The sequence below is a fragment of the Salvia splendens genome, chromosome 4 (assembly GCF_004379255.2).
Source record: "Salvia splendens isolate huo1 chromosome 4, SspV2, whole genome shotgun sequence".
In the NCBI taxonomy this organism is placed as follows: domain Eukaryota; kingdom Viridiplantae; phylum Streptophyta; class Magnoliopsida; order Lamiales; family Lamiaceae; genus Salvia; species Salvia splendens.
The window spans coordinates 18,111,982-18,127,386 of NC_056035.1; the positions used below are offsets into that span (position 1 = coordinate 18,111,982).

A 15,405-nucleotide genomic window follows, 5' to 3' on the forward strand; every position below is an offset into this window, starting at 1 on the left:
TTTTTCAAATGATTACAATAACTCCTATTTATAATGCTAATAACTAACTTAATGAACAAGAAAACAAAGATATGAAAAAGATATGCAAATCCTAATTTATCTAACTAATAATGCTCGTATCAAATCCACATAATCACTTAAAAAACTCCATGTATTATTGTATACAAATTCAAGCATCTTTTTGTGGATTGTCTAGTAGAATTCCTTTTTATGTGTGTGGGTGGGAGAGGAATTTTCATCTAATATATTTTTGAGTAGTGATAAATGTACATAATTGTACGTATATAATCGAACTTTTTTTTAACAGTTTACATTGAAAATCGATTTATAAATATTAATTGATTTAAAATAAATTTCATACTAATCATTTTGCAACACTTCAAAAAAATCTGAAATTTTAACTAAGTATTGGTATATTTAAGGAAATTTTTTTTTTACTAAATATTGTATAATCAATTCGAATCAAGATCGAAATCATGTTAAAATTTGACACAAAATTTTTGTATCAATTCTTTCTTATTGCTACATAATAATACAACAAATAATAAAACTAATTTTTAATTAAATTTAAAAATCTAAAAGTATTATGTATATGTACAATTATGTACATTTATCTTTTCTCTATTTTTTGCTCTTAAATGATTTCGTGCATATTTTAATGTGTTTGTTACGCAACAATCCAAATTTTGCGAGTAGTCAAGTGGCATGTTTATTTAAAATTATGTATGATTTTCTATTTATAGTACCATCGCTTAAATAAGATAAAATAACATCCGTGTTATCCGTTTTATTGGAGTGTGTTGGACAATATGTAATTGAAAAGGCAATAAAATCATAATAAAATTTTCAAAGTTTTTCTTTTCGATAAAAAAACAACCCTCAATCTAAACATAAAGATATTATCAACACATGAATGATGAAACAAACCAGACGACACGGCAAATAAAAGAATTCTCATCGTTGAGAAAGATAATACGACACATGATGTGACACTATTAATTGTTGCACTCACCAATTTAATCCACTTTGCTTTAGAATTTAAATACGCGATAATATACTGAAAATTTGAAACAATCTATATATCTTAAAATAAACAAATACACATACCAACAATTTATATCGAAAACCATTAATCTATTTATTCTTTCTTTAAATATCTCATGTTACAATTTTGGAATATCCATCATTAAATTTTTAATTGTACTTTTATCATTTTTATAAAAAAATAATGTAGGAGTTTCTTTTTGTAGTTGGGCACTTGTTGTGTCATAATATTGCATCATACGTGTATCAAAAAAGATGCAACCACGCTAATCACCGCAATTTACTTAAATAAGTGTCCAAAATGAGCATTTATCAGCAAATATTAAAAGGGTTCGAATAAATTAGCCGAAACGATAATCTAATTAGTTGAGGACAAATCCACCACGACTAGACATCTATTTAGATATTTTAAACTAAACTAATGATTAAATCGTGGAGTAAATGAGGATTTAGAAATTCAAATTTAAGATTAATAATCTCTAATTAATTAGAGTTGAGTAAATCCTAAGTAGGGACAAAACTTGGTTAGAATTAGTCGGCAATTAAACACTAGTATCAATTAAATGTTTTAAGGCACCAAATTGTATTTGTGATTCATTGAAACATAGAATGATAGAACAGAATTTGAGAAATAAAAAGTAGATAGAGTGTTATCATATATAAAAATTAATTAGATGCTTTTTATCCGCCACTTGTTTGCATAAATCTAAGTTCTGTTATTAACACATAATTGTATACACACGCAGACGAATACACTCAAAAAATCGTATCCTTTTTTTCTTTATTAAAGGAAAGAAAAGAGAACCACACACACATATATCAGGAGTTGCTGTTTGTACTACGCATGTATATATACACACACATATATAAGAGGGGAGTGGCAGCTAAAAAAATAACATAGAAGAGGAAATTAGGTAAAACATATTTGCATGCCAATTTGCATGTGATATTTTTGTATTTACATGAATGAATGTTAATGTATATAGGTCTGGAATAAAGACGAGGGAGTTAGAAATGAAGATAACTAAAGAGAGTTTGGGGTTAGTGTTTTTGAAGGCGAAACCGTTTTTAGCAGTGGTTTTTCTGCAAGCGGGGCTGGCCGGAATGGACATCATCTCTAAGGCTGCCTTGAACGAGGGGATGAGCAACTATGTCTTCGTCGTCTATCGCCACGCTGTCGCCACCCTAGTCATCGCTCCCTTTGCCTTCATCTTAGACAAGTAATTTACACGTCCATTAGAGTTGCCTTCATCTCACACAACTAATCAACTCTATATATATTTATGTTACATCTTTTGTTGTGTTGTGTGTGTTTACAGGAGATGGATCATGACATATTTTTTCTTAAATTTAGTATACTTAATTATATCAGTTCGCAAATACAATTATATCAGTTGACATCACAAAATATACATTTTTTTTACTCAATATAAGTTCGTTGATTCATGAATACTAGTTTCTAAATCTATATCAATTTTCAATTCAATTTCAGTAGCTAATATATATTGTAATACCAACTAATATTAATGTATCAGAGAACCGATATTTTTTTCAGTTATCAAAATTCTTATTTTAAAAAAGTTCTCACTAGATTTAGTTCGCAAGCAATTAAGTTTAAGATCTTTTCATTATATATTTCTCAATCTAATTTGTATGACGTTTACTATTACACAGGAAAGTAAGACCAAAAATGACAATATCTACCTTTCTCAAGATTATGCTAATGAGTCTTTTGGAGTAAGCTCTCTATCTCTGTTACACGCACAAAACCATAAACTTCACCATTTTGACGTGACATATGTGACAAAAAGACATAAATTAGATTTGTACATGTATCATGTCAATTTATAGTGTTTGATCTGAATAATATAATTTTATACAACCTTATGTACATATTAAAGGCCAGTTATAGATCAAAATCTTTACTTCTTGGGGATGAAGTACACGACAGCGACTTTCGCAGCTGCGATGGCTAACGTTCTTCCGGCAATTACATTTGTGATGGCATGGTGCTTCAGGTAAGCCAGTTAACTAATATAGGCTACCTACTTGCTTTCCTAATTAACTAACTAATTAGTGGTAATTTATTTGCATGAATTAAATGAGGCTTGAGAAGGTAGAGTTGATGAGCGTCCGAAGCCAAGCAAAAATATTGGGAACATTAGCTACAATAGCAGGAGCCATGATCATGACATTGGTTAGCGGCCCTAATCTTGACCTTCCATGGACCAGATCAGGGCACACGCACGATCTTCATCGTGTGCAACCTCAAATTTCTATTCAACACACAATCAAGGGTGCCCTCTTGATCACCATTGGATGCTTTAGTTGGGCTGGTTTTATGATTTTGCAGGTAATTAATTGATTAATCATAGCTTAATTTTGATAATTCAAACAATAAAGTGTAGTATTATTAATTTGGATAATTTGGCTTAATTTGTAGGCTGTGACGCTGCGTACGTACCCTGCGGAACTGTCCCTCACTGCATGGATATGCTTGTTAGGAACCGCAGAGGGAGCAGCGGTCGCATTAGTGGCGGAAAAGGGAAATGCTGCAGCCTGGGCCATCAAATGGGACACGAGCTTTCTTGCAGCCGTCTACAGTGTAAACTATTTTCATAATTTTAAACTTTAAGGTAATAAGTCAAATTAATTAACTATATATATGTATGTACGGGTTGCAGGGTATATTTTGTTCGGGCATCGCTTATTATGTGCAAGGAGTTGTTATGAAAGAAAGGGGGCCTGTTTTCGTCACCGCATTTAGTCCTCTAGGCATGATCATCGTTGCTGTCTTGAGCTCTATCATTTTCTCTGAGAAAATGTATTTGGGAAGGTATTATATATATATTCTTAAAAGATAAGAATTTGTTAGGTATGATGTTTTTTACTAACAAACTAGTTATGATAAATGCAGGGTTGTTGGTGCGGGTGTAATCGTGATGGGCCTTTACTTTGTGGTATGGGGCAAACAAAAAGACTACAAATCCTCTTCCATGGAAGTCGAAGAAATTCCGGTAAAGCTAAGCGATGCATCAAAATCAAAGTTGGAGGTGTTTACTACTAATGTTGATACCGATGAAAGATTAGTGTAACAAAGGAATTTTGTTGTGTTGTATGCATATCTTTTAACAAGTTATCCCCGATCATAATGTTTTCTCACTCGCGATAAAAAAATATAAACATCTTGGGTGTAAATGCTACCATCTTCACACAATGGGTCCAACTTATTTGTTCGCTTTATATCATTAATCTCACAATTTAAGCCTAGGGTACGAAACAACACAAAATGATAATAGTCCTCCTACTCACGATTTTACTAAGGGATATATTGGCTTGAAAATTCCATACCGTATTGTATGGAAAATACCATTATGAGAAAATATCATACCATTACCATACCGAAATTTTGATATAATAAAATTTCCCTATGCTTTCCATTTGTTTTTTATGTGAAGTCAAAATCTGTCAACAAGAACTATGTTCGACAGAAACTTGCGAGACCATTTTGACCAATCTAGACATTTTTGTTTACTCTAAAATTTTACCTGGAGCTAAATCATCATCTTGGGAAACGTTGGTAAAAAAATTTAGATTTATCTGAGCTAGTATTGGTTTGAGTGATATTTTGAAAGTTGCTATCATTTTGAGTCTTTTGTTTTGCTGTCATTTTAAGAAAAGGGGGGAAGAAAAACGTTTTTTAGTGTAGATTAGTACGTGGGCATTTAAATTGCCAACTAGATTCATTTTGCCAACTCAGCATCCATATTGATGATAAAAACAAATTTTACAAAAATATGGTGATATTAGGTGTCAATACCCCTATTAACAATGATCACTTTCCATCCATTTATTAACAATGATGAACTAGTTAAAAAACATATAACCGCCACGGTGCTAATAGAAGAAAAAATAACTTGTATACTACTACACATAGTAGTACATAGCACAATTTGTAAATTCCATATCCTCTCTCCAAAACCAAACTGCTAAAGAAGAGACATTAGCAACATGGAGAGACTACTGCCACTCATCAGTAGATGAGTGTTTCAAACTACATACACCAGTATTACTTCTTTAATTCACCAACTATATTACTCCATTAACATCCTGAAATGGATTTCTATGTTGATCCTGCATAATCTTGTTATCAGCGCTATCCAATTTCAACTTAGTTTTGGAATTAAGATCATGAACAGGAGTTCTCATCGCCTCTATTGATTCCAAGCTAGGAACTGCAGTCGCGCGCTTCTTAGGAGTCACATTGGTCTTCTGCTCGACCTGAGAAAAGAATATATGGATCAACTGCCTAATTATCATCTAGTTTCTGTAGCATTTGAAATTTGAGTATACTCCCTTTAACCATCACTTTCTAATAAGGCCGGACTAGTTACTGGTTCTTTCATGCAAATACCATAATTTTTTAACATTTTTTTTGTTGCATCTACTATTTTAAGATAAGTGAATCCAGAGGTATTTATTTGCTTTGTAGACTTCCATAAACACGTATTATCTCTTACTATAAGACATGTGAATACTTACCAAGTACTCTTTATGAATGCACTGCTCTGATCTGTTGGAAATATGTGATATGCATTCACCATGATTCACTCTCATTGAATTGAGCTGATCCAAACTGGCCAGTGTTATCGTGTTTATTTCCTTAGAATGTCCTTTGTCCAATGCCAAAGATTCTGAAAACACATACGAGTTGTCTAGTTAGGCCACCTAAACTTGAAACTTCTATGGAAAAATTAAGAAGCAATTAGATTACCATTTGTAGCCATCATTAAATCATTGACGTGCGAATCAACTTCGGCATCCATGCACGAGGATACAGAAGCAAGGTAGTCATGCATGCCATGAGTTTCGATGATTTTTGTCCTGCAATAGACAGGAGATAACGGATCAGGATAACATGTCCTTCAGAAACTTATTTCATAGCAGATACTATATATTCGGTAAACTTACTGCATAACAGATGTTATGTCATGAAGATTGTTTTTGGCAAGATGAGTCGTGCCCAGTTGTGCATTTTGCCACTGTCGGCCAGACCTCTCCACATTTTCAGCACTGTGCACATGTAAAATGTTAGAATGCTTTCCATTTCCCCCAATTACTCAAATTTCTGCTGTTTGACAGACTTTAAAGAAAGAATTTTACCATTCCACCAAGCTATTTTCCATAGCAACAACGCGTTCAGCTGATGAGAATGTTTCTTCCATGTAGTGATCCTTGACCTTTTCTGCGTATTCACTCAAATCCCTTACTTCCGAACTCAAAAGATTCTGCATGTTAGACAGCTCCTGCAGCAATTTCTTGCTTTCTTCAGTGTTAGATTCTTCAAAGCACCTTGAGGCCTTGTATACCTGAGGTTTTGCATATTTCAAACATTAGCACTTACCATCAGATAACAGAAGCATGTTAATGAATTTAAGAAAATAAAGTAACAACTTGCTTACCATATCAGTTCTTTTGGATGTCAGGGTTGATAATATGGCTGCTATCTGGTCCATAGCTAATTTTTCTTCTCTAGAAGCTTCCTCCTGTTGCAAGAGAACACAATGGTAATGTGTGATGGACTCCAGATTAAAATCAGAGCTGCATAAAAATTCTAAAGCCTGACCTTAAACATCTGTTCAAAGTTTTGCAGTCTGAGGGATTTTTCAGCATGACTTTGTTCAAGAAGTGTCATAAGTTCAGAAGCTCGCCGGTGGAGATCATTCGAAATATTTATGGCGGCACTTGATATCACTTGTGCCGAGACCAGACTCTTATTAAGTCCCTGAGGGTATTAAGACATAAGTTTGGAGATGTCCACAAAAGGAACAACGAAATATTATGAGTGTCTCATGCTAACCTCCGTATGCTGTTGGGCAGAGAAAGCTAACATCCTTTTCTGTTCATTTAAGGAGTTCTGAATGTCAGAAAGGACTTCCTTTGACTCCAAGGCTGCATTTTGGAAGAACTGCATAAGACAATTAAGGAAACATATTTATAGGTGATACAAAATATGTCTACAAACTTTCAACAATGAACATATTCAAGTAACAATTAGATTCTCCGTACATTCTCAACTGCAATAGTTTGGGCTGACATCACAGATGTTATTTCGTCCAGATCAGAAGATGCTTTGGTCTTCAGTGCATATGTAACCTTCTTCATGTCCAGACTTTCCGTAGTATAAATCTCTAACAATTTCTTTACTTTTGCTTCCATGGCCTCATTTGACTAGTATGAACAATTTGCCAACCAAATGTGTCAGCTTCTCGAAAAACTTAAACTACTGCTACATTTTAATTTCCAAAACACTATACCTTATATTTATTAGCAAGAAATGTGGTGATGTACTCTTCAACACATCTCAGCTGTCGTTCTTGCTGGGATACTGAGCTCTTGATGATCTCATGAAGGTCTTTCAAACTTTTGCCAAGCTGTACTTCGAATGCAAGGAGAATGCTTTGATTCTCTTTTTCTAATTTATCTTTACGATCTGCATGAAATTTTGCTGCAAACTTAGTTGGCAGCTACATTTAAAGTGATATATTTTAATGAGAGATATAAAGCGAGAGTATAGCATAATATTTCAAAAGGAAAACTTTATTACCTATCTTTCCAAAGAGAGTCGAAATATCTTGAGATGCATCTTGTAAGTTGACTTGTAACTGCTTCGCACAATTAATCAGACTGTTCTCTGTACAAAGAGATGTTAACGTTTACTTCAGTAAATGATAAGTGGGTGATGTACATGACTAGATGCTAAAAAACCTGCTTGTACCAGAATTTTGTAGTTTGGAGATGAGAGCCTCCTTTTCCTTCAGTGTGGAAAGAGCCATCTTATATTTATCTTTTAGATCTTCTAAGAGTTTATGGGTCGTCTCAAGATTCCTCTGGAAAAATGACGATAATTTGAATGATTAGAAATTTTCAGAGTATAATATTTTCCAATGTTCTATCTTGTGTATTACCTTGCAGTCTTTAAGTTCACTCTTGATGTTCAGTTTCTCATCTTGTTCAGTGAGATAAAGCTCGCGGAATTTATCAACTTTCTGCATAACTAGACAAGTCAGCCGAAATTATTGGAGAAAAGAGTAATGTGAACCAGTAAAAATTTACCTTCTCACTCTCATTGAGATCACTTTCCAACTGTTCTATTCTCTCATTTTTAGCCTGCAAGTGTCATCCATTAACCAACAGACTAAACAAATTAGATATCTATAAGTTACATCATGTTCAGAAACTCTCACTTAGAGCATATAGAAGAGAAATGAGACTGGAAACTCTAGAGTAAAAGAATTTTGTAGTTCCAGCACAAAGCTACACTGTTTACTGTTAGCAACTGACCTTCTTTTCTGCTTCATCCTGGAGAAACCTCTCATGTGGAATGTAAACACCATTCTTTTCTCTTGCTGCTCGAATATCTGAACACATTCGAAGTAGAGTAAATGTCAATTAAACATGCATAACTAATCTAAACCATTACATGGGCAAGGAAGAAAAAGAAAACCTTGCTTCATTCTCTCAATTTCCACATATAAATCCTTAAGCAGCACAGTTTTGGTTACTTTTTGGTTTGCCTTCAAAACAGAATGTAATTTAGTTTATGCACCGATTGAAGTTTCAATGAAAAACTGATATAGGAAAAGTTTCAATAACCTCTGGTTTGTTTTTTATGCTTTTAGCACGATGTGCATAGTCTAGTGTGCTTAATGTCTCTTCCAAACATTGAGCAGAGGGAGAGATCGTGGCAATAATGCAAGTCTTTGTTTTCCCACCTAATGAATCCCTTAGGAGCCTAGTAAGTTTGCTATCCCTGTATGACAAATGAAGATGCCATTAATTTAATACATAAGTATTTGTTTCTAAAGCAACCAAAAAATCAACACTTGCTCTCACCTGTACGGTACATGAACAGAATGCTCCACCAATGCATTGATAACACGGCCTAAAGTTAGTAGGCTCTTATTTATCTCCCCCGCTTCTCTTGCACGAGCCTGTGACAATATTGTACTCACATAAATAATTGAACACAAAGCTATATATCAGACAAGAAATTTAGCATTCGTTGTGAACAATGAGGCTACAAATATAGCTTGGAGAAATCTCGCAAGTGGTAAGTTCGAGTGAATACCACCATTGTGATGTTATTTCCCTGTGATTAAATGCATCTGGCAAAAGATCCTTAACCAAATTGTGCAATCATAATCAAAATTTTAAGAGTTGCACTTGTTTTAATATGTTATAAATATGGGATTCATTCTACCTCTCGAACACCTGAACGGTAGATGTTCTCTGATCCGGCTAAATCAACAAGATTGAGCTTCCCACATTTGATGAGCTCCTCCTCTCCAACTGTTCCTTCTTTTATGTGAATAGTTATAGTAAAGATAGAATGTGATCGACTGCAAAAGAAAGATAACTGGGTTTATTTTCATGATTGCTTAAGAAAAACACGTTCCAAACTAAAGCAAAGTAAACCTGCTCCTCTTATTCAATAAGGTGTCTGCTGTACGTCTTCTTGCAGCACCTCGTTCCAATAGGCTGTAGATCTCATCAGCGCTGTACACCATTTCCTCTTCAAGGCCTCTTACAACCACTAAACCCTTTCCATCCTCCATCAAAGAAATAGGCTTCTTTGATCTATCTTCTGTGGATTTTAGTTGATCTTCTGGGGCTAGAAGGTCAGTTATTTCCTCATTGTAGAGTTCCGAAAAGGTCACTTTCATACTGTAATCAGCATTCTGTGCTTCAAGGGTGTCGAATATTTGACGAACTGCTCTAGGAATAATACCAGCCTCAATTGGCAAATCCCCACTCTACCACAAAGTAAACATTATATCAGATGTGCCAGATAGAATTGGATAGTGTCATGAAATCTAAATCCTTACCTTATTTCTCATGCCCCCTTCCATTGTATACGTTTTTCCTGTTCCAGTCTGCCCATATGCAAAGACTGTGCAGTTGAAGCCCTCTAATACTTCAGCCACGATTGGAGAGATAGCTTGATCATATATAGACCTTTGTTGTGATTTTGGCCCAAAAACCTTTCAAATGATATCGATATGTATTGTTACGAGGCAAGAACTTGCAATATCAGGCAAACAATCACAAACCTGTTCGAAAGGCAAACCATACCTTATCAAAGGTGAAGACTCGATCCACATGCTTAGAGCCTACTGTCTGCGAAACAGTAACCTCTCTTTTGCTATCATTACATGTAATTGCAGAAGGCATGTTCAACCTTTGTTCATCATCAGTTAGGGGCCTGAAATGAAATTCAAATCAAACAAACTTATCAAGATATTCTGCAGCAAATTACGCCTGGTTACTAAACTATCAGTTCCGTAATCATGAAAATTATTCATCTTGTTATTTAAAAAGAAAAAAGCATGTCTAAACACTGAGATCATCGGAATTCTATACTAAAAATCTCATGGCACCGATCACAGACTTATAAAACGGAAAACATCAGCAAGAGGCATAGATTCGAACAAAACATCAAAAGGGAAGAGTGTACCTGCATCGAAGCAAAACCTGGACGTTCATCTCTTTATCCTTATCTGAACGATTATAATTCCAGTCGGAACCTCTTGAATCCGGGCGCCTCCTTTCGGGCCGTGGCGTTAGAAAGGGTGCCGGAGAAGGAGCCATGGTTGATACAGACTTCCGAAAATCCGGCGTCAACGAGCCCATTTTTCTTCACCTTTTCAAATGAGGACCTAGGAAAAAACGAAAAGAGATCAGAGACACGATAAATCAAGCAATTTTGGAGTTGAATCGGACGGGAATTCACACCGAGTGGTTGGATGCAGGGAGAGGGAGAGGGGTTTGTTTAGGAGAATTGATTTTCTGTTTCGTTTCAGATGGAGAATTATTTGAATTTAGAGCAACTCTACTTTAACGGCTACTGTGTGTGTGTAGGCGGTGGGGCCGCTGCGAGATTCAAATTTTATTTCGGGCGGTCGTATAAAAATTTGGGCAAATAGATATTCAAATTAATAAGAGTGAATTATAAAAATGGCTTTTAGAAAATAAGGTTTGCCACTTTTTAGCATTTCAAATAGAAAAATTTACATTTTAGGTACTTTAACATAGATAAATCACATAATCGATATCTTAACTAACCATGTAAAATGGTCTCAGGGGCAAAATAGTCAATGGCACCTAATTTGTGATTTTTCCTTGTTCAGACACTTAAATTGTGATTTTTTCCACATTAAATACAAAAAAAACATAAACCTCATTTTCTAGGTACCAATAATGTGATAAATATTGGTTAATTCTATAGAATTTGAAAATAAATTATTAAATTGTCAAGTTTCAAATATTCTTAATTATCCATAGTAAAATGTATGGCACTTACGTGTTATATTTATGACAAGAAACATATACAATTTCCCAATGTTACACCAACCATGATAGCATATTTGTATAAACATTAGCCCCAACATGCTCCACACACAATAGGGATGGGATGACTTATAAATATAATAGTCATTCCATGCATTCCTCGCATCTTTTGCATATCATAAAGCATGCAAAAAAGCTCTATTTATCCATCCTTCATTATCGAAACTATGCTCTCGCCGCTTATAGTTCGTCAGAATTCATTATATCAATAATGCTATGATGTACAAGACATAACTATTTTAACTATAGAAACGACTCGTCTGAACCGAAAGCACTATCAGATCTATCTCATCTTACAGAAAGAGGTCTTCATCAACTCAATTTGATAAAAAAATTATCAAAGGCATGTATAAATAGACCTAGGGAAAAAGATATGTATGAATAGACCTAGGAAAAAAAGATGTATGTACTATAAGCTAAAGGAAAAGAAAATTATATAATGTTAAACTTTTCATGTAGATGCCAATGCATACTCGATGAAAGTTTAAGTATGCAAAGGTGTTTGGATAACTTTATACTAAGTCGTCTCGTGAACCAATTTATTTTTTATATGAATATAAATTAGAATAAAGGTCAATTTAGGTCCTAAACATATGACCGGTATATGAATTTGGCCCAAAACATTCACCTTTTAAAAAACGGGTTCATAACAAATGAAATTCGTGTCGATCCGATCCATTTTTAATGGATCCGTTAATTTTTCACGGTCAACCGTCGATTAGCAAAATTTCCTCGATTAGGCTTAATCTCGGATTATTAGTCACCTATTTATTGTAAATGTTCAGGACGTATTTGATATTGATAATGAATATGTTGGACTAGTTTGACGGTATTTTATTCTATTTTTCTGCTTCATCTTCAATGACATTGTAATCCATAATACCATGTGGATGTTTCAAATTCAGTTTCAAAATCTTAATATGCATTTCAACATTGTCGGAATTCAGAAACATAGATTCATGGGCTTACATTCAAGATTCAAAATTCAAAAGTCTAAATTCAAAATTGAAATTCAATTGCTTCGTCGGAAACAACAACTGAGGTTGACGGTGACGGCTTCGTCTCGTCAATGGGCCGCCGCTGTCACCGGAACTCCTGCAACAGTGCGACCTCTTCATATCCGACAAGTCCGCGGGTTTTGGACCAAGTTGCAGATAAAGAAAATTACGTTCTTAATGGTGTGGGGAAGAAGAACTGAAAGAGAAGGAGAATAAAAAAAATGATTTTGATTCATATTTTCATGTTTTATTTAAGGGTTTTCTATTGTACAAATATTTCAGAATTTTTTTAAAAAAATAAAAATTAGCTATAGTAATAAAAAATAGTTAATCCGGTCGACAAATAGTGGTATGCAATTAGCAATGGGCCTATCTTTATTAAATACAAAGCCCAAGCCTGCTCTTCAAAACCAACATATAATTGCAGTGAACTAGGATCGAAGACGTGACCTTTAGATCTTCAGTCTAACACTCTCCCAACTGAACTATCCCCGTATTTTTAACTTTAGGTTGTAATATTTACAACATATACATAAATTTCACAGATCACTATATATGCCCTGAATAAATACAATTGTATTTGGCTATGCACATTTATAATCTTGAACGTTGTTGGTTAAGTTTTCATTATATGACAGATTCATCATTCATTTGACTGAACCACTGAGAGTCTGAATCAATAACTATAAACAACAAGTCATTGTTTGATTGTTTCTAATGCCAAAGAACTAATATTCTCCAGTATACTATATTTCTTATTTTACATTTTCTGTAATAGATTCATAAAGGAGTACTATAAATTATTCCCTCCATCCACAATTAGTTTAATATTTCCATTTATGTCTATTACACTGTAGTATAGACGTTTAGTTTTAAGCACTCATTTTAAAAAAAATGATACTCCATTTATTTAATAAATAGTGAAAGTGGAAAGAGAGTAAAGTAAGACTCCTCTATATTATTATTTATCTTACTTTACTCCCTTTCCACTTTAACTATTTATTAGTATCATTTTTCTAAAACGAAACGTCCTTACTACAGTGGGAAGGAGAATATCGGTTATGTTTCTTAAATAGAAACAAATACTGGCTTCTTACTTTAAATCATGCCTAGAAGAAACTTCAAATTTACTTTTCTTATTAGTAAGTACTACTAATATTTTGTTATGTAAGTTATTTTAATTACCAAAAACAATGGCTAAGCCTAAAAGCATTTTTTTTAATTTCATTTTGGTGATATGTTTGGCAGAACCAGTTGCATAAATTAACGAGTAGCTACTATTTATTTATATCTCGTCCATTCATACAATACAAAAATTCTTTAAAGAAGGTTTTTATGATTTGATGTTGATATAACATTTTTTGTTTTGTTATTATAAAATTATGAAACAATCTTGATAGACTTGATATGCTGCTATTGTTTTTACCAAGCGTACGTTAATATGGTGGGGGGTTGTCATGTCAATCTGTGTGCCATTTCAATTTAAATTATACATGTCGACACTTCTTTTAAGCATATGGTCTCAACAGAAATTAAAACTAAAACGAGTGAAGATGTTGAAATCTTGTCACAGCATTGTTTAACAATACTATAGCAATAGGACTGCAATGCAAAGCTCATTGTAGATCATACAAAAACTATTGATATCTTATTATTATAAAAATAATAAAAAACAGTGGTCTAACTTCAGAAGTGAACCCCGGCCAATATATAAATATTCATTTTGTCTCATTTGTATAGCATTTTAACAAAAATATCCACACTTCAGATTAATAGTACTACCCAACGTTTTAACTTTTACTTAAAATAATTTATAGACAAAATTGCCCTTAGATTGTCGATAGGAAAATACAAGTTATCGATTTGATCCAAATGCAAGTTGAAGAGAAGCAAATAGAAGTTGAATTTAGAATTGTTCTTAGGTTTTATGATTGTGAGTGATAATCCTTCAACTGTAGGCCTATTTATAATTACTCTTAAATTGAGATATTTTCATTACAATGGTTGGACAAAATTGATTGTTTAGTAATTTATTGCTAAAGTAATAGTTGGATAAAGTATAAATTTCTAAGTTGCGTTGCATTGCGTGGGGTGAGGGGTTATGGATTTTATCTTTTGTGAATTGGCGGTTTGCGAACTGATTTTGCGGAGTGGTGTCTCAAATAATGTAAGCATGGAGCTTTGGAGTAGACCTTTTTGGTTGAAAATATGGATACATTTGTATGATATGTGACAAATCAAAATCTTGTGCGTTGTGACATTTTTCCAATCTTAAAATTTTTCAGCCCAAGATGTGAGAATCTAAATCACCCTTCCCTTGGCTTACTCGGATTTAGAACATCGACATGCATGTCGTACATAAAATTCAGTTTTTGTTATAACAAGAGTGGAAACTTTCAAAATTATTAAAGGAATGGAAGCTAGCAGTCGGTCCCACTCAGTGGCGGATACAGAAATTTTACTCTGAGGGTACAAAAAATGTACGGCAAATAATCACATCACCTATTAAAAATAAAATAATACTAACTATAAAAAAATATGTTCACCCAATTTAGTTGAGTCGTGTTCCTTTTTAAGATGTCCCAACTTAGTAAAGAATTGAACACGAGTTCGAAGGAAGGCAAGTGGAGCGCTAAACCACTGGACCACTAATGCTGTTGTTTATTTCTACTACAATTATATATTAAGACAACTTGCGCCCACGTGGCTCCGCCACACTCCCCATACAACAAAAATTTACTGATTTTTATACAGTCTCATACGTTTCCTATTTCTTCATCTTCCTTTTTTTTGTTTGTTTAGAAGATTTGAGAATCATCCCTTTCCGATCCTAGCTTATTTGGTGGCACGCTTGAAACGCATGTGAATTTAAGCATAAAAAACAAATAATTGTAATAAAATGATTTATTTAGGTGGGAAAGAAAGTAGTGAAGATGAGGAGCAATGGAGCATC

General features: G+C 33.8%; 2 protein-coding genes across 3 annotated transcripts; one reads left to right on the top strand and one right to left on the bottom strand.

The window, feature by feature from the left end:
* Positions 1 to 1,923: 1,923 nt before the first annotated feature.
* Positions 1,924 to 4,256, top strand: LOC121798976 (WAT1-related protein At2g37460-like). 2 transcript variants are annotated; one of them, XM_042198263.1, is made up of 8 exons: positions 1,924 to 1,958; positions 2,031 to 2,264; positions 2,719 to 2,781; positions 2,946 to 3,062; positions 3,151 to 3,397; positions 3,488 to 3,649; positions 3,729 to 3,880; positions 3,962 to 4,256. In XM_042198263.1, exons 2-8 carry the CDS (start codon positions 2,059 to 2,061, stop codon positions 4,137 to 4,139), a joined length of 1,125 nt encoding a protein of 374 aa, XP_042054197.1. In that variant the 5' UTR covers positions 1,924 to 1,958; positions 2,031 to 2,058; the 3' UTR covers positions 4,140 to 4,256. The 2 variants fall into 2 exon arrangements, with proteins under 2 accessions (XP_042054197.1, XP_042054196.1); XM_042198262.1 differs by having other exon boundaries at positions 1,938 to 2,264.
* Positions 4,257 to 4,921: 665 nt separating this feature from the next.
* LOC121798975 (kinesin-like protein KIN-5B) lies at positions 4,922 to 10,907 on the bottom strand. Its single transcript, XM_042198261.1, has 24 exons — positions 10,840 to 10,907; positions 10,562 to 10,763; positions 10,180 to 10,309; positions 9,933 to 10,088; positions 9,523 to 9,860; positions 9,308 to 9,446; positions 8,941 to 9,038; positions 8,701 to 8,857; positions 8,552 to 8,621; positions 8,389 to 8,465; positions 8,161 to 8,214; positions 8,013 to 8,093; positions 7,823 to 7,934; positions 7,652 to 7,738; positions 7,362 to 7,537; positions 7,114 to 7,275; positions 6,905 to 7,012; positions 6,671 to 6,829; positions 6,507 to 6,590; positions 6,208 to 6,413; positions 6,016 to 6,117; positions 5,819 to 5,928; positions 5,587 to 5,738; positions 4,922 to 5,325 (listed from the first exon to the last, which is right to left on the bottom strand). The coding sequence occupies exons 2-24, from the start codon at positions 10,735 to 10,737 to the stop codon at positions 5,134 to 5,136; spliced, it is 3,126 nt and encodes a 1,041-aa protein (XP_042054195.1). The 5' UTR covers positions 10,738 to 10,763; positions 10,840 to 10,907; the 3' UTR covers positions 4,922 to 5,133.
* Between the last annotated feature and the right edge of the window lie 4,498 nt (positions 10,908 to 15,405).

Coding starts and splice junctions, on each gene's coding strand:
- LOC121798975 (XM_042198261.1), bottom strand. CDS start 10,737: ATGGGCTCGTTGACGCCGGATTTTCGGAAGTCTGTATCAACCATGGCT. Junction 8,466..8,551: donor AATTGAGAGAATGAAGCAAG/GTTTTCTTTTTC, acceptor GAATGTGTTCAG/ATATTCGAGCAGCAAGAGAA. Junction 6,118..6,207: donor GAAAATAGCTTGGTGGAATG/GTAAAATTCTTT, acceptor ACATGTGCACAG/TGCTGAAAATGTGGAGAGGT.
- LOC121798976 (XM_042198262.1), top strand. CDS start 2,011: ATGAATGTTAATGTATATAGGTCTGGAATAAAGACGAGGGAGTTAGAA. Junction 2,265..2,718: donor TTTGCCTTCATCTTAGACAA/GTAATTTACACG, acceptor ACTATTACACAG/GAAAGTAAGACCAAAAATGA. Junction 3,398..3,487: donor CTGGTTTTATGATTTTGCAG/GTAATTAATTGA, acceptor CTTAATTTGTAG/GCTGTGACGCTGCGTACGTA.